The sequence below is a fragment of the Panthera pardus genome, unplaced genomic scaffold, assembly GCF_024362965.1.
Source record: "Panthera pardus isolate Hobbes unplaced genomic scaffold, ASM2436296v1 HiC_scaffold_25, whole genome shotgun sequence".
In the NCBI taxonomy this organism is placed as follows: Eukaryota; Metazoa; Chordata; class Mammalia; order Carnivora; family Felidae; genus Panthera; species Panthera pardus.
In genome coordinates this window covers 10,115,167-10,142,468 of record NW_026526821.1, presented here as the reverse complement: position 1 = coordinate 10,142,468, position 27,302 = coordinate 10,115,167, and the positions used below count along the sequence as shown (strand labels likewise).

The 27,302-nt window shown below is 49.2% G+C and overlaps 1 protein-coding gene across 2 annotated transcripts; it reads right to left on the bottom strand.

Moving 5' to 3' along the window:
- Window positions 1-504: 504 nt before the first annotated feature.
- Window positions 505-25,786, bottom strand: LOC128772442 (zinc finger protein 64). Of its 2 annotated transcripts, none has more exons than XM_053890129.1 (5): window positions 25,550-25,786; window positions 13,931-14,077; window positions 13,202-13,264; window positions 4,203-4,454; window positions 505-1,463 (listed from the first exon to the last, which is right to left on the bottom strand). In XM_053890129.1, the coding sequence occupies exons 1-5, from the start codon at window positions 25,554-25,556 to the stop codon at window positions 754-756; spliced, it is 1,179 nt and encodes a 392-aa protein (XP_053746104.1). In that variant the 5' UTR covers window positions 25,557-25,786; the 3' UTR covers window positions 505-753. The 2 variants fall into 2 exon arrangements, with proteins under 2 accessions (XP_053746104.1, XP_019313676.2); XM_019458131.2 differs by lacking the exon at window positions 25,550-25,786 and adding an exon at window positions 20,483-20,625.
- Window positions 25,787-27,302: the final 1,516 nt, after the last annotated feature.

Sequence of the window (27,302 nt, the reverse complement as noted above, 5' to 3'; positions counted from 1 at the left end):
GGCGCAGGGAGTGTTAGCTTGATCTTTGGTGCCACCTACAGACCCAACTGCATTTCACTTCCCTGAAGCAGAGACCTGGAGAAAGCCCGTGTGCATTCAGAATGCGTTACCCAACGGGCTGGGGCTGGGGCTGGGGCAACCCATGCCATAACCACTCTACTGCAAGGGCGTAAAGACAAAAATGGAGCGTCCCTCTTACGTCATCCCACAGAGGAGTCTGCCTGTTTATTAGAAGACAACGCTAAAAGGAACCACACGAGCGCATAAGGCGAACACTCATCACCGCCACCCAGGTTAAGAAACAGAACTTTTCCAGCCGCCCCAGGCCCCCCACATACCCCGCTGTCCTCCTAACCTTCCCCACTGTTTGCATCAGTTTGGTTTTCCATGTCGTCTAAGTAGTTTAATAATCCCATCACAGATGGATTCGTTTTAGGATCAGAAACCATCACGAAACCATCCCTACTGGATAGAGCCGTGCGTGATGGACCCGCCCGCCCCCCCCCTCCCCCTCGGGACGCCTGGGTCCGCTTGCTTAGACGACGCTCGGAGGTTAGACGGCAACGTGGAGGGCAGTCTCCACACTGGTGCTTTGGCGTTGGTTCTCATGCCAGCGACTGCGGCCACTGCCTCGAGGGCCTGGAAAGTTGGGGCAGCCGTCCCCGGAGCTGGCAGCTCAAGTCTGGCTTGACGGCCTCAACTCGGAGGGCATTTGCCTGGAATCCAGACAGCTGACCACCCTCTTTGGCTGAACTAGAGGCACTGGCTGGGCTCCAGGGGCGTCTCAAGCTGCCCCGTGGAGACCAGGGGGCCGAGCTGCCCCGAGGCACTGCTTTCGGGCGGGAAGGTGACCAAGTCCGAGTTCTTGTTCTCACTCTGGTCGTTGTGCTGCTTCCTATGGCATCTCAGAGAGTCATCCCTGACGAAGGAGGCGCCGCAGGTCTCACAGCGGAAGGCCCTCTGGGTCACTATCTTGGCCACGTGCTGGGAGCTGCTCCCTCGGGGCCCCTCCTTGCCCTGCGGGGCCCGGTTCTCCGTTTTGGTCTCGTCCCTGTGCACCTTGTCAATGTGCTTGGCCAGGCTGCTGGGCCGCTTCGTGTCAAAGCTGCAGAAGTCACACTTGAACGGGCGGTCTTTGCAATGGACCCTGCTGTGCACGCGCAGGGCGGCCGCGCTGGAGCACGAGTAGCTGCACTCGGGACACTTCTCGGGGTGGTCGGCCTGGTGCAGCCGGCTGTGCTCCAGGAGGTCGGCCCGGTCCCGGCCCTGGAAGGAGCAGTGCAGGCACTTGAACGTGTGCTTGATGCGGATGTGCGACTTGAGGTTGGCTTTCATGGTGCAGCGGACGTCACAGAACTCGCACTTGAAAGGCTTCTCCCCCGAGTGCACGATCATGTGCCTTTTCAAGTCCGAGCTGATTTTGAACTTGGCGCTACAGAGCCAGCACTGGAAGGGGGTGTCCCCTAACAACGGAAGGTGCGTTTCCATTAGAGCGGGCAGGCGAAAGAGCTCCCCCCAAACATACGTCAGAATACCTGTAGCCGCAGAGACAGTTGGGTCTTTGAACTCTACCTACCAGTGACTCCCTAACAGCACCACTTACCACGTCCGTGACCTTCTCTTTTCCTCACAACAATCTTAGGGGTAGGTACCATAACCCCCATTTCATAGATGGGGTAATGGAGGCTTTGGGAGGTCAAACAGCAGGGATTTAAACTCAGGCAACCATGATATCCAAGCTCGTGCTCTTCATGAGGTCACTTGACTTTCGAATCTGACTCTCACGCCTCAAAGTTGGACGTGGAAGGGGTACAGTTTAGGTTACAGTTGTTCCAAATCCAACTGGGACCTAATCGCTTACTTCTAGCGTTTGAGCTGTATTAGATCAATCGATAGGAAACTTTAGTAATATAAGCCAAAGTTTACGATTAGACTGAATTTTACTTATAAAATCAATGAGGGAATAGGCTGCCCAGCAACAAGTACTGAAAATCCATAGCCTCCTTCTGTACTCTGGAGGCACTGCTGAGGGTTTTTAGTGCTTTGGGAGGTTCCTACTTTAATCATCATCAGCTGAACCTAAGCAAAGATGAGGATCTCACTTATCCTACACACCCGTCCTTCCCCCTACCCTCCATTATTGGGTAGGTGGTTTTATTCTTCTGGTGTTACCCCCTACATTGGGTAATAACTTCCCGACTTCTAGTCTATCAGCTTGAGAGGTTTCTTGAGGATTCCTTCCTCTTCACCACACTATGTCTTCCTACTCGTCAGGATAGCTTTATTTTCACATTTAAGTTCCAGAACATTCGCATTCTGACCAGTGAATTCCCAGGCTTTAACTAGCTGTTTTCAGTGTTAGAATCAAATCACAATTTGTGACTGGGTATAGGTCATATTCACCAGAGGCAAATACTGGACCAGAATTCCGTCCACCTCCTTAGAGGGTTACTGTCACACCTGGGCCATGGGATAGTATCCAGGTCAAACCGATTCGCTTTTCTTTCATGCTTACTTTGGTTCACAGTTTAGCTTAATTCTTGACTGGACTATGCACTGAGGAAAAAAAGAATCTTGCCATAATCTCAGAGTCATCCAGTCTTTTAACAGTTTACGGGAAATTTCTTGTGGGTTAACTTCTGATTTATTGAATTTTCTCTTAAACCTTCTACAGAGGAATTATCTGGAGATTTCTTTACCACAAACTCTGTTAGCTATATTCAAATATACATCAAATATCTCATGCCAAATTAGGTCCTCCCTGGAGAACAGCCTATCTCCCAGTAACTTCCACGAGCAGACTGGCTGGAAGTCTGGACTTCTTGCAGATTGTGCCTACTTTCTACTTGCATACTTCGGGAAGTTTAGCTGGGTATAGAATTCTTCCTTCAAAATCCTTTCCCAGCTTTGAGGACACTATTCCACTATCCCCTTAGAAGCCAACACCACTGAGAAGTCTTCCTAGGTTTGACGCTCCCCATCCACCCCCTCTGTGCTTGGAATCTTGTGAACCCTGTCCATTCTCACAGCTCTCTAGAATTGGGAAATTCTTTCTCATTTGATTTTCTCACTTCTGTTTTCTTTGTTTCCTAGGCCTAGTTAGTGACGCCGAACTTCTAACTTCTTATTCTCAGTTATCCAAATCAGATTTTTTTTCATCTAATCTCTGGGAAATTTCTTTACCTTTGTAGACAGCAGCTCTCGTTTTAATTCATACTTTGTTCTCACTGCCTTCTCATAGAACTCGTCTTGGATGCAACATTTCTGCTAGTGGGAAGATACCAATTAGGATGGAAATGATTACCCAAGTACTTGGTTAACTCCAGGGTTGGTTCGCTTTGGTGCATTTTAAATCACTCGTTTCCTGCCGTGACTCATGATCCACAACTGACATTTAGATTTAGGAAGGGCAGACGGATTTAGGATTAGACATAGGTGTCATGGGTTTTATCTGCCACTGGGCAGTTGGGGCCATATTGCCAAATCGGCTTTAGCTTCTCCTCTGAGCTATGTGGCCTTGGCAGGTCTACGTGCCAGTTTCAAGTTCAGAGCTCTCAGGGCAGTAAGACATTGGCTGGAAGGATGGGCTCCCAACTCTACGTCTGCCTCCCATTTGTCTGCTGGAATTTTATTTACTGATTAACTTAGTTTCAGATGTCAGCATTTTCAGCCTGCTCACCATCTTCTATGAATTCACTGAAAAGTCTAATTTTCTCAGCCTCTTGAGCTTCCCAACCCCCATTTTTCCTGAGCCACCATGAGCTGGCTGGTTCTATCGTTATTCAAAAGGGGTCTCACCAGGGGAAGAGCAAGCTCGTGGCAAAGTCTGATTTCCAGAAACTAGAAACTTGGGATTTGCAGTTCCCATCAACTAATTTTGTCACATTTCTGAATTAAGGCATGGAATCGGTTTCTGTACAATGACGGAAATGCCTACTTTATACATCGGACTCTGGAGACACAGCCTTTGCTTAACTGCTGTCTTGGGTATTCCTCCCCAGCTGTGGTCCGTGAAAGTTAGAGAACCCAGCTGTCCGACTTCCATGTGTTACTGGAAGTTGTCTTCCTGGTGAAAAACCACAGAAAATTCCAGTCCTTTTGCTTGGACCATCAAATCACCTCAGACGCTTGTGTTTTGAGGAGATGAAGGTTAAGAGGCTAGGTAACAAGTAAGGCACAGGTTTCCAAGGCCAGGGACCTACCTGTGTGGGACCGCAGGTGCACGGTGAGCTGGCTGGAGTTTCGGCTGGCGTAGGGGCAGAGCTGGCATTTGTACGGCCGCTCGTCCGAGTGTATCCGCAGGTGCTTCTTGAGGCTGCTGCTGTCCACGGCGGCGTAGTCACACAGGTGACACTTGTGGGGCTTCACGCTGGTGTGGCAACGCATGTGCATGGTCAGGTTGTCCTTCCGGCTGAAGCACTTGTCACAGAACTCACACTTGTGTGGTTTGTCTCCTTCAAACACATAAGGAAGATTCAAGGGGTTAAGGGTCTCTCTGTGAAGAGGGTGGCAAAGAGATCTGACCAAGGTGGTAGCCGGGACATAGGGGGTCTCTGCCTCTTTCTTCGGTCCAAATGCCCAGATAGGAAGATACCATAGTTCAGCGCACTGGGACTCGAGAAGGTGGGCTCTTCGTTGATGGCTCACAAATTTTAAGGAATCTGAAGAAGCAGATGAGCTAAAATCAGACTGAAGGAGAACATCATAGGGCAAACCCGGTTTGGGAAAAAGCGAGGGATTATTAGAAGTATTCAAGTTCAGGTGTAGGGATCTTAGAACGGCTTTCTGGCTCAGCAGCTGACGAACCACACAGAATGATCGGGATGACTCCCTCCCTTACTTCTACCAAACCACAGCAGCAACGGCGTCTACCCCCAGGCTATCAGAAAGTGAGGGTGCTTACAACCACAGCAACAGCACAAAGGCCTCAAGGAGCCAGAGAGATTCTGGAGAACGGAACCCTATTGCCAGAACATTTCCTCCGAGGAGTGCTCCAGCCCTCCCCTACAACCACTCCAGACTGATCATACGCAGGTTAAAAAAAAAAAAAAAAAAAAATCTACCCAACAAACAAATGCTTAGGGGGAAAGCCAGAACCACAAAAGACATGTCCAAGAACCTGAGGTTCTAAAAGCAAACCTTTTTCATTTTCGTAACACTTCCTGTTCTCCCAGGACTCTCAAGACTCCAAGTTGTCTAGCAGAAAGGTGGTCTCAAGAGGACTTAGATGATGGAGCAAAAGAATCTCCCAGAAGGCTGCCCAAAAGGACAACGGGGAAAGTACAAGACATGAAAGCCAGTTCTAGACGGTCTAGGACAGAACAGAGAAAACAGTTCCTTCTCTACACGAAAGACAGCCACGGGTCTTCAGATGGCTTATGTAGAGGCATGAGGAGGAGATCTTCCAGCTTTTAGAAAGAAATGCTCAGATCAGCTTATCATTCCTCCAACAACCCTGGATGGCAGCAAGACGAGAGCAGTGTCTGCAAAAGTTCTACAGAAATTATTTAAATGGAGTCCTATACTTGAACTAGCATGGAGCGGGAAGAGAAAATAAAGCCAGTGGATGACTCAGGGCATCATGCTTGAACTGTGTACATCAGGAAAAAAAGGAAGATGTGGGATATAATAAAATGCAAACTATTGCTTCCAAACCCCAAGAGAACCATAAAAGAGAGGCAAAAGAACACAAGTAAAAGTCAAACTACGTATAAGTCAAGATAAATGGATTAAGTTTCCCTGTTGAAAGTTTTAACGCGTTTAAGGGGTCAGTTTAATGCTCTTAAGGTAAATAAAAATGACAAGTAGAACCCTATTCTAGGAAACACGTATTCTAGGACAGAAAAACATTGTAGGAAAAGTGCCAGAAGAGTATCAACCGTTAGGCAAAACAGAAATCATGGCGAAAGCCACGGAGAAACTCATACTGAAAAGATAAAACCAAGCGGATGGGACTCAAACTTCTGAAATGAATATGGTTTCGCAAACGGTTTTCCAAAAGTCAGAGCATATATTTTTTACTTTAAAGTTTATTTGAGAGGCAGTTTGAGTGGGGGAAGGGCAGAGAGAGAGGGCAAGAGAGAATCCCAAGCAGGCTCCGAGCTGCCAGCACAGAGCCCAATGCGGGGCCCAAACCCACGCCACCGAGAGATCATGACCTGAGCCGAAATCGAGAGCCAGACGCTCAGCTGGGTTGCCCAGGGGCCCCAAGAGCATATTTTAAAACTCTTTTTGTTCAAGAATCAAAATCAGATTACAAGCTCCCTAGAGGTGAACAGGGAGAGCTCCATGGATCAAAACCTAGAGCCTATCCCTGTTTTCAGAGGAATGTTTATAGACTTGAGTTCATGGTTAACAAAAGGCTAAAGGTGAACCGTAGGCAATTTAATAAACTAGAAGAAATTAGGATACGCAGCAGCTAATCGGTATACACATATAACGGTGAAGAAGGGAGATCTGCTCAAGGAGAAGAGATCAATACCATAGGGTCTTCAATCTCAATATCACCTTTTTGGTCAATGAGTCTTTCCTGCAGGCTCTCCTGTGCACTGTGGGATGTTCAGCAGCATCCCTGACCACCTCCCACTGGATGCCAGGAGCACCTCCACTCCCAGTGTTAAGAGTCAAAAAGGTCTTCTGATTATTGACCAGTGTCCCCAGGGTGGGGGTGGGAGACAAGACTACCTACCTGATTGACAACAATTCCACCGGACTCTGGAAAAGAGGAAGGGGGCAGGACGTCGAGCCCATCGTGACTTATGTAGAACTTTACCCCAAACAAATTAAGATTTAATAACAAGGATAATGGTTTAGGAATAGGTCAAATTACAACGTCTGAACCAGGAAAAAACAGATCAACGACCATTAAAATCGCTAGGTCAGAGATGTACCCCGAAGTGAACGATTCACTGGTCCAGTATTCGTGCGCCCCCCGCCCAGGAGAATTTTGCCTCCCTGGCCCTGGGACCGACCATAGGCTTAGGTATGGGTCTTGTGCCGCCCAAAGAAATAGAATTCAAGCTGAGGCGTTGCTGTCAGGCAAATCCTTTTTTCAAGCTTTAAGTAATCTCTACACCCAATGAGAGGCTTGAACTCATGGCCCCAAGATCGAGAGTCACCAGCTCTTCGGAGCCAGCCAGGCACCCCCAGGCAAAGGCTTTTTAAAAGCCAGGGTGTGGTTGGTCACACGTTTCTCTTGCCCGGGATGACCAGTAACATTCCAGATCAGGGGTTCTTAATTCAGGGCTTGCGGGCAAGGTTTAGGGGGTCCAAGACCTTATACGGGAAGCGATTTTTATTTCTACTACCTCTAACTGGAATTTAGCATTCCAACCCACTGTGCAGTCAACACGCTATACTAATAATATAGTCATACTAATAATTGACCTGAGACCCCGGTCAATAGACAGGAACCATGTTCATACCTGCGGGTCTCTTGAAGCCTCATTTATGCTCATCACTACTTCCCAATTAAGACAGGATCTAGTAGCTGACCCGACATTAAACAGGGTTTCTTCTGGGTTCCTGCACATACTAATGTGGGGGTGAGGAAGGCTGCATCACTAGGCGGTTTTGTCCGGCTTGGTGATCTCATGAACAGGACCTTAAGGCATCCAACGTGATGACTTAATACAAGAATATATCGAGAAAGGATCACCACTAGAAGTTTAGTTAGCACCTCCTTGACCTCAGAGAATTATTCTTTTTTTGTGGTGAGAACACTTAAGATCTACGCTCAGCAACTTTCAAGAACGTAACGTTAACTGAACAGTCCCCACACCGTACGTCAGATCCCCAGGACGCGTACGTCTCGGAACTGGAGGTTTGCACCCTTTGACCACCATCTCCTAGTTCTTGCATCGAACTTAAAGAGTAAAAACGTAGTTTGCATCACGTCTGGGTTAGCCCCAAGATTCGGCCTTTTTAACAAGATCCCAGGTGATGCTTTCACTTCTGGTCTTTACTATAGTTTCGAATAGAAAGGATTAGTCTAGTAGAAGACCACACTGGGCACCCGGGTAGCTCAGTTGGTTAAGCTTCCGACTTAGGCTCAGGTCACGATCTCACAGTTCGAGCCCTGCATCGGGCTCTCTGCTGACAGCTCAGAGCCTGGAGCCTGCTTCGGATTCTGTGTCTCCCCCTGAACACTGACAAGTTGTACTAAAATATAGCTTAATGTCATTTTATCGCACTGAAAAACATTCTGGCAAGGGTCCATGGCAGGAAAGAAAAAAAAAAAAGGTCAAGACCGACTTTATCCGGCAGGTTCCGGACAGAGGCCGCTGCATCGGCCGGGTCTGGACAGAAGACCACAAGGCGAGAAGCAATGATGGGCTCTGGGGGACACCGGAAGGGGCCGAGCAGTCTTAGTTGCCACTGAGAGGACATTGTCCTCATAGCCTAATTGACACTCCCCTCTCCATCTGCTGCAAGTCCTAAGCAGAGAGCATTGCTGGCATGTTCTATCAAGGCTCCCAGGAAAAGTGTGCACACGTTCAGTTAACGGTCTACTGGCAGAGGGAAAACAGAAAAATGCCTCCACTCCTTTCATGACTGATTAACCTGCTGCCACTACCAAGTGAGGAAGTAAAACCTCAGAATAGAAACCTTAAGCCCAACTCCTGTTACAACGTGCTGCAGGACAGGGCCATCTTCACTTCGATTAAATATTTTCACCCAGGAGAGGGTCGTGTGCGTGACTTAGCTGGCCAAGCGTCCGATTCTGGACTCTGGATTTCGGCCACAATCTCGCAGTTCGAGGGTCTGAGCCCCACGTCGGGCTCCGTGCTGACAGCATGGAGCCCGCTTGGGATTTTCTCTCCCCCCTCCTCCCCTTGCACGCTCTAATAAAACATTAAACACTTTTTCATCCAGGATAAACTGGCATTTGGGCTATATAGACAAAACAGGACTTCTTTTTAATGTTTATTTTTGAGAGAGAGGGAGGACGGATGAGTGGGGAGGGGCAGACAGAGGATCCAAAGCAGGCTCTTTGCGGACAGTGAAGAGCCTGGTGTGGGGCTCACACCCATGAACTTCGAGATCATGACCCCAGCCAAAGTCCTAATCTCAACCGACTGAGCCACCCCGGAGCCTCGAGAAGACGTAGCTTTAGGATAAAGGTAATAAGATCCACGATCAAGGTCTGGTTTTCCAAGAAGTCTCCAATGTGATCACAGCCAGCTTGCTAATTTACTCTTCCCAAATAGAAGTCCACAGCAAGCCCACATTCTGGGTACGCAGGCCCCCCGTTCTGAGCCACTCCTGTGCCTGCGGCACCCCCACCCTCCTGCCTTTGCCTCTCAAACTCCACCCTCTACGGTTCTCAAAGTGCAGTCCGTGAGTGCCCGGGGGTCCCGGAGTCTCTTCTGCTAGAGCCCGTAGTAGTATGGAAATACCTTTGACTAAGGGGGGGGGACTTTGTTTTCACTGTTGACCTTTACACCTGCCACAGGAGTCGCTGAGCAGAATTGCAGGTGCCCGAGTACTGACCATCAGCTCTGCCAGCAGTACGGATGCCCTTCACCCCATGCCCTCCCAGGGAGCACAGAGCTCCTTTCACTTAGGAGTAGCTTTTCCCAGCAGCAAATTGCTCTGATTAAGCCACTCCCCCTGAAGCTTTTTTTTTTTTTTTTTTTTTTTTAACACCTTGTAGCGAAATACGAAGTATGCAGAAAGCACTCCGCTGTGAACCCGAGTACCCTGGTTGTCTGGAGAACAAGCACCGTCACGTGGCTGGGATGCAAGCTAGGTGTCCACACCACTTGGACTTCAAAGAGCAGACCAACTACGGGTTTTTTTTTTTCCTGCCCCAGGTCTGGCATCTGGCAAATCTAAAGAACCAACTAAGCGAACCTGTCATTGCAAGGAAAATTACCAACAGGGCAAGGGTAACATCCCAGCTCTGAGCGCAAAGTTGAGACGTCAGAATGGAGTCCCTCCCCTGAGGGCACAGCTTCCTGGTTCTTAGACTTTTTTTTCCGAGGAGGCCGAGAATATGAAGGGATTTTTTTCCCCCTACAGGATTATGAAATGGGTCAACATTTGGAAGAAACACGTGAGTGGCTCAACCAGTATTTTCAAGAGACTAATGCAGGACATCTAGAAATTCAAGCAGGGGTTAAGAGCCAAGGTAATTACAACAACGGATTTTAGTTTAATGGTGTGAAAAGGTTATGGATATGGCTACAGATTCTACACAGCAACTAATCCTTAAGAAACCACCCTTTGTTGGGTTGGGTAGAATAAAGAACGTTATCTGAAATGGCGATCAATATTCCCATCTCAACCACATGGGAGAGGCCAGATTTTCTTCCGACACCTCAAAACACACGGTGATGGACTGACTACAGGCGTGAGAATCCAGCTGACTTCAACAAGGAGATTTGCAAAGGTACAGATAATGCCCCGGTCACATTTTTGGGGGAGTTAGTTTTTATTCAGGTTTTGAGAGATGTTCTTAAGATTTTTTTTTTTTAATTTTTTTTTAACGTTTATTTATTTTTGAGACAGAGACAGAGCATGAATGGGGAGGGTCAGAGAGAGGGAGACACAGAATCTGAAACAGGCTCCAGGCTCTGAGCTGTCAGCACAGAGCTGGACGCGGGGCTCGAACTCACGGACCGCGAGATCATGACCTGAGCCGAAGTCGGCCAGTTAACCGACTGAGCCACCCAGGTGCCCCTAAGATTTTAAGTAATCCTTCCACCCAATGCGGGGCTTGAACTTACAGCCCCAAGATCAAGAGTGGCATGCCCTGAGTCAGGCACCCCGGCTGTTACTTTTAAGCAGATATTTTAAAGTGTTTTGTTTTTGTTTTTGTTTTTTTTTAAAGTTTATCTCCAAGAGTGTGTGCATGCACGTGCGTGAGCAAGGGAGGGGCAGAGAGAGGGAGAGAATCCGAAGCAGGCTCCGCACCACTGGCACAGAGCTTGACGTGGAGCTCAGATCCACGAACTAGGAAATCATGACCTAGGAAATCAGACCTTTGGCCTGAGCCAAAGAGTTGGAGGCTTATCTGACTGACCCCTCCAGGCGCCTCTGGTTTTAATTTCTAATGCAGTAACTGTGGATAAAACACAAATTTGGGGGGGGGGGGGAGTCTTCGATTTTTAGATGTAAAAGCAGCTCTAAACAGTGCTTTGAGAACCACTGTTCTATCCATTTGGCAAAGGTCCAGCTGAAGCCTTAAATGATCACCGCCCCTGCCTCTCAGATCTGTCGGGGATGCCATCTGGCCCATGTATCAGTTCCGGGTTTTTTGTAAACAACCTTTTATAAGCTGGCCAAAGACTTTGGCAGCCTCCATTTCCACAGCTAAAAGTAGCCACGTGATGAAGTTTTGGCCCATCAGACACGAACCCAGGTGACCTGTAGCTTCCAGGATGTACCTCGAAGGGGCAGGAAGCCTCCTCAGCCCATGCCTAGGTGAGCTACATCCTCGGGATGTCAAAGGGACAACAGAAGAGCCCGACCCCCCGGAACCATGGGGGTTGTCCACCATACCTAATTTGGATGGTCACAGGATAGAAATACCTTGGTTTTAAAGCCACCATTAGCTGGCTCTCACTATTCCATGAATCATGAGGGATACTACCTTCGGGGTCATGCCCTGAGGGAGAGATGCTGTGAGCGCCCAGACCCCTCTCCTATTTTGCCCCTGGTGAAGAGATTCAGATAACTAGAACATCTGCATTGGACACAAAGAGCCTAACCATCCCATAGGGAAGCCGTCTGTCCGCCCCCCCTTCTGGATAGATCGCAGACTCTGAACCCCAAGGACAGGGCCTTGCCTACTTCCTGTATCCCCAACACGCTCTGTATTTTTCCAAGAGATTATTAATCTAGTCTCTGGCAGCTTTCTCGGTCCACCCTGACAGTGTTCCACGCTCTCGTTGCCCTCGTGCTTGCAGCACACCCCTTTCCCCCTTTCATGACCTACCACCCTTCCCTGGTGAGAAGGACCCTTCATTCTCTTGTTTGCATGGCACAATGCCCACTTCTAGCAGACATGACTCATCGCCCAGAAAGCAGCCTGTCTATGGGAGCTCCCAGGTTCAGCTGGGCAGGAGGCTGTCCTTCTGGAAAGGACTTCCCAGCCCTCCTTGATGCAGGATGTGGCCATGACCAAGTTCTGCTTCCATCCCAGGAGTCATCAGGGATTCTGCTTGGGGGTGGGGCAGGACATGGCCTGAGGGAGGGATGCTTTAAGCCCCTCCCCTACTTTGGCTTCCCACTGGTTAACCGAGTCGGGAGTGCGAGAGCAGTTGCCTTGGAGATGAAGGTCTCTATTAAGGATGACAGGGCTATTCTACCGGCTGTGGAGTATTCCCTTCTTAAGTCGTACTCGAGAGAAAGTGGATTAGGTTTAAGCCACTTCAGCTTCTGTAAGAGCCAAAAGCCCAGTAATTTTTTTTTATTTTTATTCTTAGTCCTTTCTACACCTAATTTGGGGTTGAACTCACAACCCCAAGATCAAGAGTCACATGCTTTTCCAACTGAGCCAGCCAGGCGCCCCACAGACCAATATCCTAACTCCCATGGACTAGGACCCGAGACCAACGGTGGGCAGAGTTTTTGGAAAGAGCCGGATAGTAAATATCTTAGACATCTGTGCACCACAGTCTTTCTAGTGGCTACTCCATGCCACTGTGGGGCCAAAGCAGCCACAGACGACAAATGAGCTGCACAGGTTAGATCTGGCTCACCGTAGGATCATTTGTAGATCATGGAAACTCCTCTGCTCCAGCCCATTTTCTGTGTATTCTCAGCAGCTGGCTGCTCTCCAGAAGGAACCTTTAACAAGCAACCTCATTACGCTCATCTGACATTTACTAGGGCCACAGGGCCTCCGCGGAGCCTTCCCTCCACTCATTTTGTGCCTTCTAAGCCCCCGCCCCTGCTGCTCCCTCTGCTGGAATGTTCCTGGTCTTGTCTGGTTATGGAGCCATCTTTCATACTTCAAGAATCTTCAGAAAAGCCCTTCGTGAACAGCCTTGATCCAATCTCCTGGAACAGGTTTCCCGGCACTTTTCCCCTAGCTTCTGACCTTTGAGGTCACAGCCCACCCCACCAGACCACTTCACGAGGCATCGACTCTTCCTGGCCTGCTTACCACATTCTACGCCAACACTTAAATTCATATCCTTTTTTTTTTTTTTTTTTTTTTTAACATTCAAGCTTTGAACAAACAAACAGATACCTGTGTGGATTCTCAGATGGCGGTCCAGATCTTTCATGCCATGAACGGTTTTGAAGTGGCAACCTAGGAGGGGAAAAAAAACAACAACGGCTTTTCTTAAAAAAGAAGCTGGGCAGGTCTGGGTGGCTCAGTCAGTTGAGCATCGGACTTCGGCTCAGGTCATGATCGCAGTCTGTGGGTTCGAGCCTAGAGCCTGTTTCAGATTCTGTACACCTCCCCCGCTCATGCTCAGTCTCTCAGAAATAAACGTTAAAAAGTTTTTGACAGGGGCGCCTGGGTGGCTCGGTCGGTTAAGCGTCCGACTTCGGCTCAGGTCATGATCTCACGGTCCGTGAGTTCGAGCCCCGCGTCGGGCTCTGTGCTGACAGCTCAGAGCCTGGAGCCTGTTTCGGATTCTGTGTCTCCCTCTCTCTGACCCTCCCCTGTTCATGCTCTGTCTCAAAAATAAATAAACGTTAAAAAAAAAAAAGTTTTTGACAAAAAAAGTTCACTAAAAAAAAAAAAATAATAAATAAAGCTCCAAAAGGAAGCTACCAGAAATCTGAAGTTCTGGGAAGTCACACTGAGCTCAGATGCCATACAGGATACTTAGAACACACAGAATGCTCCTGTGTGCCAGGACCATGTGGGAACACAGCACAGGGGCTCAGGGGGTAAAGCGAGGCAGAGCTCGTCCGCCAGCACCCGGTACAGAGAAGGGGCTCCACGCGGCACGTTTGGGGGGTTCACCTGGATAGCAACAGTTGAAGGTCCTTTCTCCAAGCATCACAGTTTGGTCCTTCGACTCTGGGGCAAGGGCCATGGCAGGGATTTTCTGAGCATCACTGCCATCCACGGCGGGACAAGTTGGTTTGGGATCATTATCTAATTCTGAAGCTGAAATGGAGACAAGAAAAAAAAAAAAAAAAAAAAAGCGTTACTTTCTCAAATGGAACCACCATGGTGCGTCTTAGGCTAGAACAGCCTTCGGGGGGAAAAAAAAGACGACACATTAAAAACAAAGCCAAGTACGCTCTGGCCTTATAGAAGTCCTTTCTTGAACTACCAGCTTCCAGGAAACACAGGGGACAAGGGAAATGGTAACATGACACCCAACTGGCAAGATCCAGGAGGCAAAACTTGCAACAGTGCTTCTCAAATGACCTAGGGAAAACTTAGTGTGCAGACGTTTTCTGATCCATCACACGTGGACATTTTTTGTAAGTTGTAACACAAATTACAAGTGAAATAGGACCAAAAAGGCCAAATGTTATTTGAGAGGACAGAAAGCTGGGTGCCTTGAAAACATCAAGCTATTTTTAAAAGCTTTCTCAGTTTCTGAATTTGCTTGGTCTCCATTCAGTAGGTCACAGACCACACTTCCAGCACCACGGAACTCCTAGACAAAGACCATGGTTTCAACACCTCGCTTAAAGATGGGGGGCAGGGAGGAACCAGAGTCAAAGGCTTGAGAGGATTTCTGCGATCAGGAGTTTCTCTGAATCCGGATTTGTACACACTTTAAGGAGCCAGTCAAGACCACGAGAAACATCAGCACTCAAAGCTCGATAAGAAAAAAAACAAAAAAAAAATCCCTTCAGATTGCGAAGATGAAATCGGTTTTGAGAGCATTCTCATCATTTAGGGACAGATACTTGCAAGGCCTAGGTAGCAGATTCATTTCAAAGTAATCCAGGGCAGGGGAATAGTGGGACAGAGGAAACCAGACTGGCCACGCTGTCATCTTTGAAGCCCAGCACCAGGTCGAACGTGACGTGAACGTCGAAGTTCACGGCATCCTTTTGCGACGATGGCAGAACCACGCAAGACGGACATTTTTGTGGGCCAAAATGGCCACACAGTTTCATGTGGTCTGAGCTAATGGGGAGGTTTAAGAATTTGTCACAAGGACCAAGCATTCCTAGAAGATCAAGGGATTCCTCTCCAAATAGATTGAAACCCAAGGGAAAACAAAAGCTGTCAAGGTCTGTGGTCTGAAAATATATGTGCCTTGACTCCTGTAGGAATTAGAGGCCAAGAACTGGGACTCTTTTTGCTCCTGGTATACAAGGTGGATTCCATTCTCCGGGAGAGATTTGTCAAGGCGAACCTGTTACCAGGAGAGGCCGTTGAGCACACTGGGAAGGACATCAACTCCAGTACAGGGCTTGCTCAGCAACTTGCTAACTGAAACTTAACCTTTCTGAGCCTCAGTTTACCCTTGAAGAAGGGATCATTGACCTGTCGGAGTTGTAGGGTTAAGAAATGCACAATGTAAGTTCTCAGTATGTGACCCAGCTGGTGCCACGTAAACACTATTCAGGAATAAAGGCCTGCAGAGGTCACATCTGAATAGGGTGGTGCTCAGAGCCCCTTAACAGGATGTGAACAAGTGACCTAATCCTGTGGCTCTCAACGGAGGGTCATTTTGCCCCCAGCGGACATCTGGCAACGCTTGGGGACATTTGACTATCAGATGTGCACACACATAGGGGATAGTGGCATCTAGGGAGTACAGGCCAGGGATGTTGAAACCATCCTACGATGTACAGGAGAGCCCCCACACCCGTGTCAGGATCACCTGCATTGTGGGTTTTATTTATTTTTAAAACATTTTGAAAGAGAGCATGAGCCAGGGTTGGGGCAGAGAGATGGGGTGGGGGTGGGGGGATTCCCAAGCAGGCTCCGTGCTGTCAGCACAGACCCTGATGCAGGGGTCAATTCCACAAACTAGGAGATCATAACCTGAGCCTACATCAAGGATCGGTTGCTTAATGGACTGAGTCACTCAGTCGCCCCAGGAGTTGTAGGTTTTAATGTTTTTATTTATTTTTGAAGCAGAGAAAGAGAGCATGAGCAGGGGAGGAGTAGAGAGAGAGAGGGAGCCACAGAATTCGTAGCAGGCTCCAGGCTCTAAGCTGTCACCACAGTGGCCGATGTGGGGCTCAGACTCATGAACCAGGTGATCATGACCTGAGCCAAAGCTGGACGCTTAACCGACTCAGCCACCCAGGCGCCCCAAGGAGTTGTAGGTTTTAAATGTACCTTCCCAGTGCTCATCGCAGATAACTTGGGGTTGGAGTTAAGGGCAGATCCCAGGAACCAAAAAAAAAAAAAAAAAAAAAAAAAAAAATTAAGTTTGAGAGAGGAGGAGAGAAAGATCAAGTGAGGGCAGCAGAGGGGCAGGGAGCGAGACACCAGGCACGGTCTCCCAAGACAAAGCGTGAGATCAGGAGTTGAGCCGAAATCAAGAGCTGGATAATCCGCCAACCGCCACCCTGGCATCCCGGAACCCATACTTTTAAAACAGGCCCCAGTGATTACGGCATATGCTCTAAGCCCTTGCTACTTGAAGGGTGGTCCCAGAGCTTCTAGTTATCAGCGTAACTTGGAAGCTTGTTAGAGAAGCAGAACCTCAGGTCCCAGACCAACAGAATCAATCTGCCCCTTAACAAGATCCCCAGGTGATTCCTGGGCACATTAAAATAGGAGCCCAATGCCAAGGCAACGCTTCTTAAGTGCTCCAGGATTACCTGGAGGGCTTATTAAGGCACAGGTAGCTTGGGCTTCATCTTTAGAGTTCCTGATTCAGTGGAGCTGGAGTAGAGCTGGTGATTTTTTCGTTATCTAACAAGTTCCCAGCTGATGCTGATCTGCCAACCACACTTTAAATATTTTAATATTTATGAGACAGAGAGAGACAGAGCATGAATGGGGGAGGGTCAGAGGGAAAGGGAGACACAGAATCCGAAGCAGGCTCCAGGCCTGCTGAGCTGTCAGCACAGAGCCCAACGTGGGGCTCGAACTCGCGGACCGTGAGATCATGACCAGAGCCGAAGTGGGACGCCTAACCGACTGAGCCACCCAGGTGCCCCTAAATGTTTACTTTTGAGAAAGGACACACGCGCCCATGCACGGGAGGGGCAGAGAGATAGACCTAATCAGAAGGCGGCTCCACGCTGTCAGCACAGAGCCAGATGTAGGGCTGGAACTCACAAACGGAGATCGTGGCCTGAGCTTAAGTCAAGAGTTGGATGCTTAACAGGCTGAGCCACCCAGGCACCCCTGGCAACCACACTTTTGCAAGCTCTGAGGGGCTGGCTCAGAGGAGATGCTGAAGCTTAGGGGGCTAGAAGTCTTCCAACCGATCAGAACCCGCACCTGCCGGATCTGAAACCCATCACTATGTGCCCTGGAAGCAAACCCCAAACCTTGCACTCTAGCAATGCATATTAAAGACGACAAATTCTGGGGGCACCTGGGTGGCTCAGTCGGTTAAGCGTCCGACTTCGGCTCAGGTCATGATCTCACGGTCCGTGGGTTTGAGCCCCGCGTCGGGCTCTGTGCCGACCGCTCAGAGCCTGGAGCCCATTTCACATTCTGTGTCTCCCTCTCTCTCTGCCCCTCCCCTGTTCATGCTCTGTCTCTCTCGGTCTCAAAAATAAATAAACGTTAAAAAAAAAATTTAAAGACAACAAATTCTGGAGGGTTTTTAATCCCACAGATACCAAGGAAGATTGAAAAGTGAAATCTAGGGGCGCCTGGGTGGCTCAGTCGGTTGAGCGTCCGACTTCAGCTCAGGTCACGATCTCGCGGTCCGTGAGTTCGAGCCCCGCGTCAGGCTCTGGGCTGATGGCTCGGAGCCTGGAGCCTGTTTCCGATTCTGTCTCCCTCTCTCTCTGCCCCTCCCCTGTTCATGCTCTGTCTCTCTCTGTCCCAAAAATAAATAAAAAACGTTGAAAAAAAAAAAAATTAAAAAAAAAAAAAAAGTGAAATCTACGTGAGAGGTCGTAAGGCGCGGTAGTTTCGGGAACTGACCGCGAAGCCAGCTGTGAAATTTCAAATTTCGGTTCTATCATTTATTAGCCTTGTGGCCCCTGAGAGTTGCTCCGCTTCCCTATTCCTCCATTTCCGTATCTAAAATGGGGATCACGGCTCTGATTTCGTAGGTTTAGGTGAAGGTTAAGTCTTAGTATATATAAAAGGACCTGTTACTTAAGTCATTAAATCATCATTACGGTTTTTATTGACATGTATGCACGTGAGCCACGATTCTCCACGGGAGGGAGACACATCGTGCCACGAAGGTGTGGAAACAGGCTGAAGAGACTGAGGGGTGAAAGTGGTAACAAAACTGTCCAATGGTAGAAAGGGGCATCCAGGTAAAATGTGGAGTGGCATGGAAGGGCCCCCCAAAGGGACTTCCTTCTCTTTTAAACATCCAGGAAGCCAGTGAAAGCTCGAAGCCCACATTCTCCTGAGCACCGTGCAGATGGGACAGGGTCCCTTCTCATCTCAAAGTGGGGGTGGGCCACGTTTGACAGGACCCCGTTTAGCACAGTGGGCCCTTTAACCCTAGGAAAAACTGCCGTTCCTTTTAGAAGGTTACCCTCAGGGCTTTTTTTTTTTTTTAAACTGGTCACCACTGAAGTCCTACCAGCTGACCTGCTGTGTTTTAGTTCTTCCAAAGCCTATCTGAGTTGCCAACCCATTTGCCAGTTAACCTTAAAGCAAAGACCTCCACAAACCTCAAAAAGGAGGTGGGCCTTTTGTTCAGCTCGACAGACCTAAGATGCAGGGGAAAAACCGCGTCAGTCGGAAGGTTTTTTGTCTCTGCAGCAGTGGCTAGTGTTTAGTTCTGATTATGCCCTGCTCCCACAGGGGCACCCCAAATACTGCACGGTACACACCGCGCCACAAGCCTTCTAAACAGAGGGGGTCTCTACTACACTATACTCGAGAAAAGAGGCCCATGGCACTGACCAACAGCCAGGGGTCCTTCAGGTTATGCTCTTTGATAATGGCTTCCCCCAAAAGATTCAACACCCCCCAGTTCTTCTTTTAGAAGATCAGCAGGGGGCCTGCTCCCTCCCCCCCCCCCCCCACCAGTGGCAACCTGGGTCCATGACGGTCCTTGGGCACAAAGGTAGTTAGGGAGTTTTGGTTAATGGGAATACCATCCAGCCAAACTTCAGTTTTAGATACTATCATTTGAGGAGTAGTTTCCTTAAGTTTCTCCCCTCCTCCACCTCCTTGGATATGTGGTTCTCAAAGCCCACACCAGAACGATCTGCACTGCTGGACGTCTGACCCGAGGTCCCTTGCTCCCTTTCCTGGGCCGAGAAAATGCAGAGAGAGGGAGAGAAGAAAGTTCATTTGGGACTAAGGAGAGATTCTCAACGAACTGCGGGAGAAGGGCCGGGAGAGGCGATCGAGTGAGAATTTACATTACCTTAATCCGAGGCCGAGATTATCGGAACGGAAGCGCTTTAGAAATGCAGATTCCCCAGCCCCGCCTCACCCCAGAGATTCCAACGGGGGCGGTGCCCAAAGGTGGACGCAGGAATTTAGCGAGTTAGCAAAGCTCTCCACAAGCCGAGGCTCCACAGACCATAACGCCCTGAGGGATTAGGGTAGTCGGGGGGCCTCGTAGCTTCGCTCCGAGCCCCTCCAGCCACTCTGCAGCCGGCTCGGCCCGCTAAGTCCTACCGTGGCGCTGCGCTGCTCAACACACCCCTCCCCCTCCAGAGCCTCGCTTCGAGTAAAAGGTGAAGTCCTTACTGGACCCAACCCCCCTCCCCCACCCCAGGCTGCAACCTCGATGACTCCCCCCGCGGCCCCCACTGGCCGTTCCTCCTACCTGGTTCCTCTTCCCCCAGCCACCTCCAAGCCTCTCCCCCACACCCTTTGACGATGCCCACCTCGGGGAGGCCCTCCCCGGACCATGTGAAATACCTCCTCCCCTGCTTCAGGGTTGCAGCCGGCGCTCACCCCCAACGCACCTTACGCCTCACCGCTCTATCTCGAGTCCCATCTTTCCCGACCCCACTCGGCCCTAAACTCGAGCAAGAGCGGGATTTTTGCTCGTTCGTTGCTGTGTCCCGTCCCCCACCCCGGCCCCTACGGACACTCAGACGTCTTTCGGAAATCCCCCTAGGCTCGGGACGCCGCACTCAGAAGGCTCACCTTCCAGGCGGCCCGCCCCGGACCAGCGCCAAAGAAGCAGGTCCAGGACCCGGGCGCCGGCGCACCCCGAAGCCGGCCTCGGACAGGGTCTCGGGGCGCCCGCCCAGCGCCTTGGAGAGAAGATTCGCGATTCGCTAGCGCTTGGGGGGCGCGGCGTCGTTCGCCCCGGGAGAGAGAATTCGCGGGGAGGTGTAATTTACAAAGGCGCGCGGCGGGGGCGCCGAGGGCTGAGCCGCCGCGCTCGACTTGGGGGCCTCAGCCGCCCTTCCCCGCCCGAGGCCTCGCACCCACGCGGGTCCCGGGACCGTCCGAACAACCGCCCGCAGCGCTACTCACCCGACAGCCCCACCCCCTCGGGGGCAGCGTCGGCGACCCCCGGGCGCGCGGGCTGCGGCTCCTCCGAGTTCAGGTGCTGGGGCTTGGCCTGTTTGCGCCGCGACATGGCGAGCCGATCGCGGCCCCCCGGCGCCGCGCACGCCAGTGACCCGCCTCTCCCACGACCGCTTCCCGGAGTTCGGAAATTTCCCCCCAACCCCGCGACCGGAGCGCGCATGTCCCGGCAATTTTGCGCCTCGGCCGAGCGGGGCGATTTATCAAGAACCCTGACGGCTGATTGGCCCGGCGCCAAGGCCTCGGGGGGGGGGGGGTCCCGGGGAAGCGCGGGCCGTGCCGCTGCAGCCCACACCACCCGAGAGCTCGTTAGAAATGCAGACTCTCGGGCTCCACCCCAGACCCGCCGAATCAGAATCTGCATTTTAACAAGCTCCCCAGGTGATTCGCATGCACATTAAAGTTGCAGAGACCGTGTCTGCATTTTAACGAGATCCCCAGGTGATTCGCTTGCCCATTAAAATTTCAGAAGCACAGCTCTCCTCCAACTTTCCTGCGCGCACGAATCACTGGGGATCTCGTTAAAATGCAGATTCTGACTCAGTGGGTCTGGGGTGGGGCCTGAGCTTCGGTATTTCTAACGAGCTCCCAGGTGGTACCACTGCCGCTGCGGCTGCACAGGCCGTGCTCTTAGATTCTGACTTAATTGGTCTGGGCTGAAGCCTGGGCATTAGTGTACATATATATATATATATATATATATATATATATATATATATATATATATTTTTTTTTTTTTTTTTTTTTTTTTTTTTTTTCTTAAGCTCCCCAGGTTATTCTGACGTGCAGCCAAGGCTGAGAAGCACGACCTCCAGCATATTCGCATTTAAAATTTAAATGAGGCCAGAGAGTCTCCAACGGCAGATGAACCACTTTATGGAGGAGCTCATTAAAAATGCAGATTTCGGAAAGTTTTGGCTTCAGGCGGCGGAGCCCGGCAATCTGTATTTCTACACGGCGCCCCCAAACCCCGTCCCTCGTCCGGTGACTCTGGCGCCCCAGGTCTAGGACCACACGCGAGAAGCCTCGGGGCCAGCAGGGGAGTGGGCCTGCCTAGCAGGTGACTGAGGCGTGGTCTGGGGAGGGGAGGTGTTGAGCTAATTGGCGTTCAAGCTCAGACTGGCTGGGACCTTGATGAGACCCGAGGGGGACCCGTCCTTGCATCAGGTTAACACGGGGAGCGAGAGAGCCACCTACACCGCTCAGGTGTTTACTTTCTACAAATTGGGGAGTTGCTCAAGGCGGGGCTGTACCCTAAGCTTGCCCCAACCTGCGAATCACGAGAGGGCCCTCGTTAGAAAGGACCCGGGCTCGGCTCGGCTCTGAATCCGTGGGGACAGGGGCCTAAGCATCTGCGTTTCTACCAGCAAGGATGGTGAAAGTTTACTTTGTGGCTAGGGCGGGCCCCGTGGGGCTCGGCAGCCGCCTGTAACCCGTCTCCTTGGGGTTACCGTTGGCAAATCGTGGGGTAGGGCCTGCGGGATGAACATTTTTACTTTTCTCAAAAACTGAGCTGTTCTCCAACTTCCCGCTGATTTTCAAGTTCTGAATTGACTTTAGGGATGGTTGTGTAATGCCAGCTGAGGTCACTCAAGGTTAAATTACTTATTTATGACTTAAAAAAAAAAAAAAAAGCAATCCCTACCCCCAACGTGGGGCTTGAACTCACCCCCCAGAGATCAAGACTCGTGTGCTCTACGGACTGAGCCAGCCAGGTGCCCCGGGATTAAGTTATAGAGCCAATTTTTTTTTAACCTTTAAACTTTTCTTTCTTTCTTTAATGTTTACGTTTATTTTTGAGACAGAGAGAGACAGCATGAGCAGGGGAGGGGCAGAGAGAGAGAGACACAGAATCCGAAGCAGGCTCCAGCCTCCAAGCTGCCAGCACAGAGCCTGAGGCGGGGGCTTGAACCCACAAACTGCGAGATCATGACCTGAGTCCCAGTCGGATGCCCAACCGACTGAGCCACCCTGGTGGCCCAACCTTTAAACTTTCCTTTGGGATGTGCGTGTAGTTACACATACACATAAAGCCATTTGAAAACCTATTATGTGCTTACTTTCATTGTGTCTGGTGGAATGTCTCAAGAGGATACTGGATAAACTGGGGACAGTGGTTGTTGCCTCTGGAGAAGTGCCCCCAGCCAGAAGGATGGGAGATCGCTGGTACTCCGTTTATACTGCCTGCGGTGTGTATGTGTTTGTATTTGATATTTATATGGCATTTCATCAGCTCAGGTGCCCAGGATTGGATTAATCCTTGGTACGTGACACCTGGTCATTGCTGGCTTGAACGGTGGCTTATTTGGTCCCTGGCTTATTAGGATATAAGAGATATTAGGGAGCCCAAAGCTGGGAGCATCAGTGTTACGTAGAGTCTCTCCTATGGCCCCCTCCTCCAATTTCATGGCTGTCAATCTAAACCCCATACACTTCATTCCTTTGCTTTATCTTTTCAGTAAGTTCTTTTGCACGTGCATGTAATCTTAAAAGACAATTTTAATTAAAAAAAAATTTTTTTAACGTTTATTTATTATTGAGAGACAGACACAGAGTGTAGGCAGGGGAGGGGTAGAGAGAGGGGGAGTCACAGAATCTGAAGCAGGCTCCAGGCTCGGAGCTGTCAGCACAGAGCCCGACGCGGGGCTCGAACCCACGAACTGCGAAATCATGACCTGAGCCGAAGTCGGTCGCTTAACCAGCTGAGCCACCCAGGTGCCCCACAATTTTAGTTTTTTTCAAGAACTAAAAAAGCGTATGTAATTTTCTAGGAACCCCCCCATATTATATTGCTAAAAGCATCCACATTGCTGTGAAAATAGCACAGTTTATTCATCTGCCCTCCTGGTGGTGGGCACTTGGGTTGTTTCCCAGTCTTTCTGAAGCGTGTGGGTATCATCTGTGACCCTTCTAAAAAAGTGTCAGAGTTTGGGGCCCCTGGGTGGCTCAGTCGGTGAAGCGTCCGACTTCGGCTCAGGTCATGATCTCACAGTTCGTGAGTTCGAGCCCCGCGTCGGGCTCTGTGCTGACGGCTCAGAGCCTGGAGCCTGTTTCAGATCCTGTGTCTCCCTCTCTCTCTGCCCCTTCCCTGCTCATGCTCTGTCTCAAAAATAAATAAACATTAAAAAAAAGTGTCAGAGTTTAAGTGAATGTACACATTTTCAGATTGCAGGTGACCCTTTAAGAGATTATGCTAACGTGCTGGCACCAGATTGCATTTTTGCCAGCAAAGGGAGAGAGAGATACTGTGGAGCCACATCCTTTCCTATACTCGGTATTATCAGACATGTGAATATACAATGATATTTCACTGTGGTCTTGATTTGCATTTTCCCTGCATGCATTGTTTCCAACACAAAAAAAAGGCAAAATTATTGTTTTTCACAAAAGTAATGACAGCAACTGATAAAATTTGTTTCATTTTTTTGAAGGCACCGTTTTATGATTTTTTAAATACATCTATTCAAAGTTACTGTGTAAATTAAGTTTATTACCATGTATGGTTTTAATGGCTTGACTCGAAGGGTCTAAATGAAAAATTGAAAGAAAAATGGAGGCGCGCCTGGCTGGCTTAGTTCGTAGACCAGTCGAATCTTGATCTCTGGGGGGTGAGTTCAAGCCCCACGCTGGGTATGGGGCCTACTTAAAAAAAAAACACCCCAAAACAAAAAAAAACACACAAAAAACCCCTCAAAACTGAGGTGCCTGGGTGGCTCAGTCAGTTAAGCGTCTTGGCTCAGGTCATGATCTCACGGTTCGTGGGTTCGAGCCCCACGTCAGGCTCTGTGCTGACAGCTCAGAGCCTGGAGCCTGCTTCAGATTCTGTGTCTCCGTCTCTCTCCCTCTCTGCCCCTCCCTGGCTAGCGCTCTGTCTCTCTCTGACTCTCTATCAAAAATAAATAAACATTAAAAAAAAAATTGAGGGGTTCCTGGGTGGCTCAGTTAAGCGTGTTCACTCAGGTCATGAGACTTTGGCTCAGGTTATGATCACACGGTTTCTGGGTTCGAGCTCCGCATCAGACTCTTTGCTGACAGTTCAGAGCCTGGAGCCTGCTTGGGATTCTATGTCTCCTTCTGTCTCTGCCCTTCCTCCACTCACACTGTCCTCTACTCTCTCTCTCAAAAATAAATAGATGTAAAAAAAACAAAAACAAAAAATATAACTCCTAGATTAGAGATCTACGTAAAAGCAGGGTATCACTCAATGGCTATGATAAATCACACTTCTCCTCCAATTCCATTCACCAGTTATACAAATTGACTGTTTTCTTGAAATCCAGCTCATAAATTTTCATCTTCCCTGATAATCAAACCCGAGGCTTTTGCAAATTAAACTAAAGAGGGCACATCACTACGTCTTTAACAGATGGATTTCAAACCACTGTGCTTGGACAATGTTTAAACAGATTAGAAAATTCTATCGCTAAGTTTAAACACGCAGAATGAGGTTTTTTCTGGGTGACACCTTTTCATTGTCCTTCGGCCACAAAATCACAGAACAAAGAAACTACGGTCAAACGTGCATTCCAAAATACTTCCTCCACAGGGTGTATCCCTTCCGGAAAGTCTAATTTTCAACCCTTGCCACTTTTTAAAGGGAAAAGGGAAAAGATCTGTAATTTTGATCACTTAAGTCTTTTGCCAAGAGCTAAACGGTGCCCTCTGAGTTCTACAAAAGATTCTCCTTATCCCTCTACATCTCTTTACAGAGCATCATAAAGATTGAGAGGCAGTAAAATGTAATAACACATGGACTAGAGCCAGCCTGAGTTGAAATCCTGGCTCCGTTACCGTGTGACCTTGGGAAAGCCGTTCTGTGCTCCAGTTTTCTCATCAGTAAGATGGCAATGCTCATATGACTAGGGCAGTCGTGAGGACGAATGGGTTTCCGTATGCAAAGTACAGAGAACAACGTCTAGTGCCGAGGGGGTAAGAGTTAACAATCACTATAACGGAGTACGAGTATTAGTTTACCAGTACAAGTTGTCATGTATAATAAGAGCTCCCACTCACCCGGCATTGGGGGTTCCAATTAACGAGGCGCAGACGCTGTTTTCCGTGGAAATAAATGGGAAGCAAACGAGACTGTGTTGACTTTACGGAACCCTCAGGAGCTGCAGATCTTCCCTGCTTTCATAACACCTTCAGTATATGTATATTAAACGAGGAATTCAATGCTACTCATTGAATTTGGCGCACGTAAGTGCTTTCTTTTTTAAGAGAAAAAGTCATTGCTCACCTCAGTGCTGTCCTGTCCCTTACCTTTTCTCCACTATGGATACGGGAATGAAAGAACGGGTAAATGTTTTCCAGGTACAAATGGTTCCCAAACAGGAAGTAAAGGCAGACAGGAGCAAGTCTGACTTCTTCATTCATCTGCCAAGAATTTATTTGTTCAACTGATTATTTTTTGACTTCTCGCTGTTGCGTGGCTCCGTTCCAGGTGTTGGGTATAGAGCCACACGCAAGACAAACAAGATCCCGCAGGGCAGCTAGAGGACGAATGAATGAATGAATGAATGAGGGCAAAAGGTCACTTCGGATAACAATGGGTACCACAATCAAGATGACATGGGGTGGTGTGACCCAGGGTGACTGGGTGGTGCAGGGGAGGGCAGCTGAGTCTGGCTAGAAGAGACCTGCGAGCTAACACCTGATCTAATAGGCAGCCATGGGAAGAAACAGAGAGAGAGCATTTCTGGGAGAAGAATCCAGAGCAAAGGCTCTAAGAAAATCAGCTTTGTCATGTTTGAAGCAAAGCAAGAAGCATCCGTGGCTAGCTGGTCGCCAGAAAGAAAAATATATGGCTTGTAAGAAGTTGGAAAAACAAAGTGCCAGCTCACTTATGAGCAAAGAAATGCAAGTTGAAATAAATTGAAATACTGTTTTATATCCTCTCTTGACAGAACAGATTAAACCCACACACGTTATTAGCAAAGGTAAGCATGGGCTTTTTCTCCCCCACGCTGCACGTCTCAGACTTTACTGTTCAGGAGAATCACCTGGGGACCTTGTTAAATGCAGATTCTGACTCCAGCGTGACTCAAAAATTTAACATGAATACGGATCACCCGGGGACCTTGTTAAGGCGTGGATTGTGATTTCTCGGACCTTCATGTGCAGAAGAATGACCTGGTGATCTTGTTAAAAGCAGATTCTGGGCAACAAACCTCTAAGAGTTATACAGCCTCACTGCCTCGCTAATTATAAGGGAATGAATATTAAATAACCCTAAATTCCACACACAGCCCCCCCCTCCTCCCCCGCATCAGATCAGTGAAAATTAAGAATGCTGGTAACATCTACCGTTAGCAAGAGTGCAGGGAAATTGGTCTTCTAACGCGCTGGTGGCAGGAGCGTGAAGGTTCATAGGTGCTGCAGAGGGCAATTTAGCAGTACTTTTTTTTGTTTTTGTTTTTTTAAAAATTTTTTTTTAAACGTTTATTTATTTTTGAGACATAGAGAGACAGAGCATGAGCGGGGGAGGGGCAGAGAGAGGGAGACACAGAATCTGAAACAGGCTCCAGGCTCCGAGCCATCCGCCCAGAGCCCGACGCGGGGCTCGAACTCACGGACCGCGAGATCGTGACCAGAGCCGAAGTTGGACGCTCGACCGACGGAGCCCCCCAGGCGCCTCTAAAGTACTTTGTTAAACATGCCCTGCCAGTGACCTATCAATTCTGCTTCCATCTGTTCTCCAGAGAAACGTCTGCACACGTGCGCAAGGGAGCAAGGATGTTTGTGGCAACACTAATATCGTAGCGAA

Excerpts from the sequence above, each read along its gene's own strand:
- LOC128772442 (XM_019458131.2), bottom strand. The coding sequence starts at position 20,588 with ATGTCGCGGCGCAAACAGGCCAAGCCCCAGCACCTGAACTCGGAGGAG. Across the intron at positions 4,455-13,201 it reads CCATCTGAGAATCCACACAG|GAGACAAACCACACAAGTGT; the intron begins GTATCTGTTTGT and ends ATGTGTTTGAAG. Across the intron at positions 1,464-4,202 it reads GCACCTGCGGTCCCACACAG|GGGACACCCCCTTCCAGTGC; the intron begins GTAGGTCCCTGG and ends TTCCGTTGTTAG.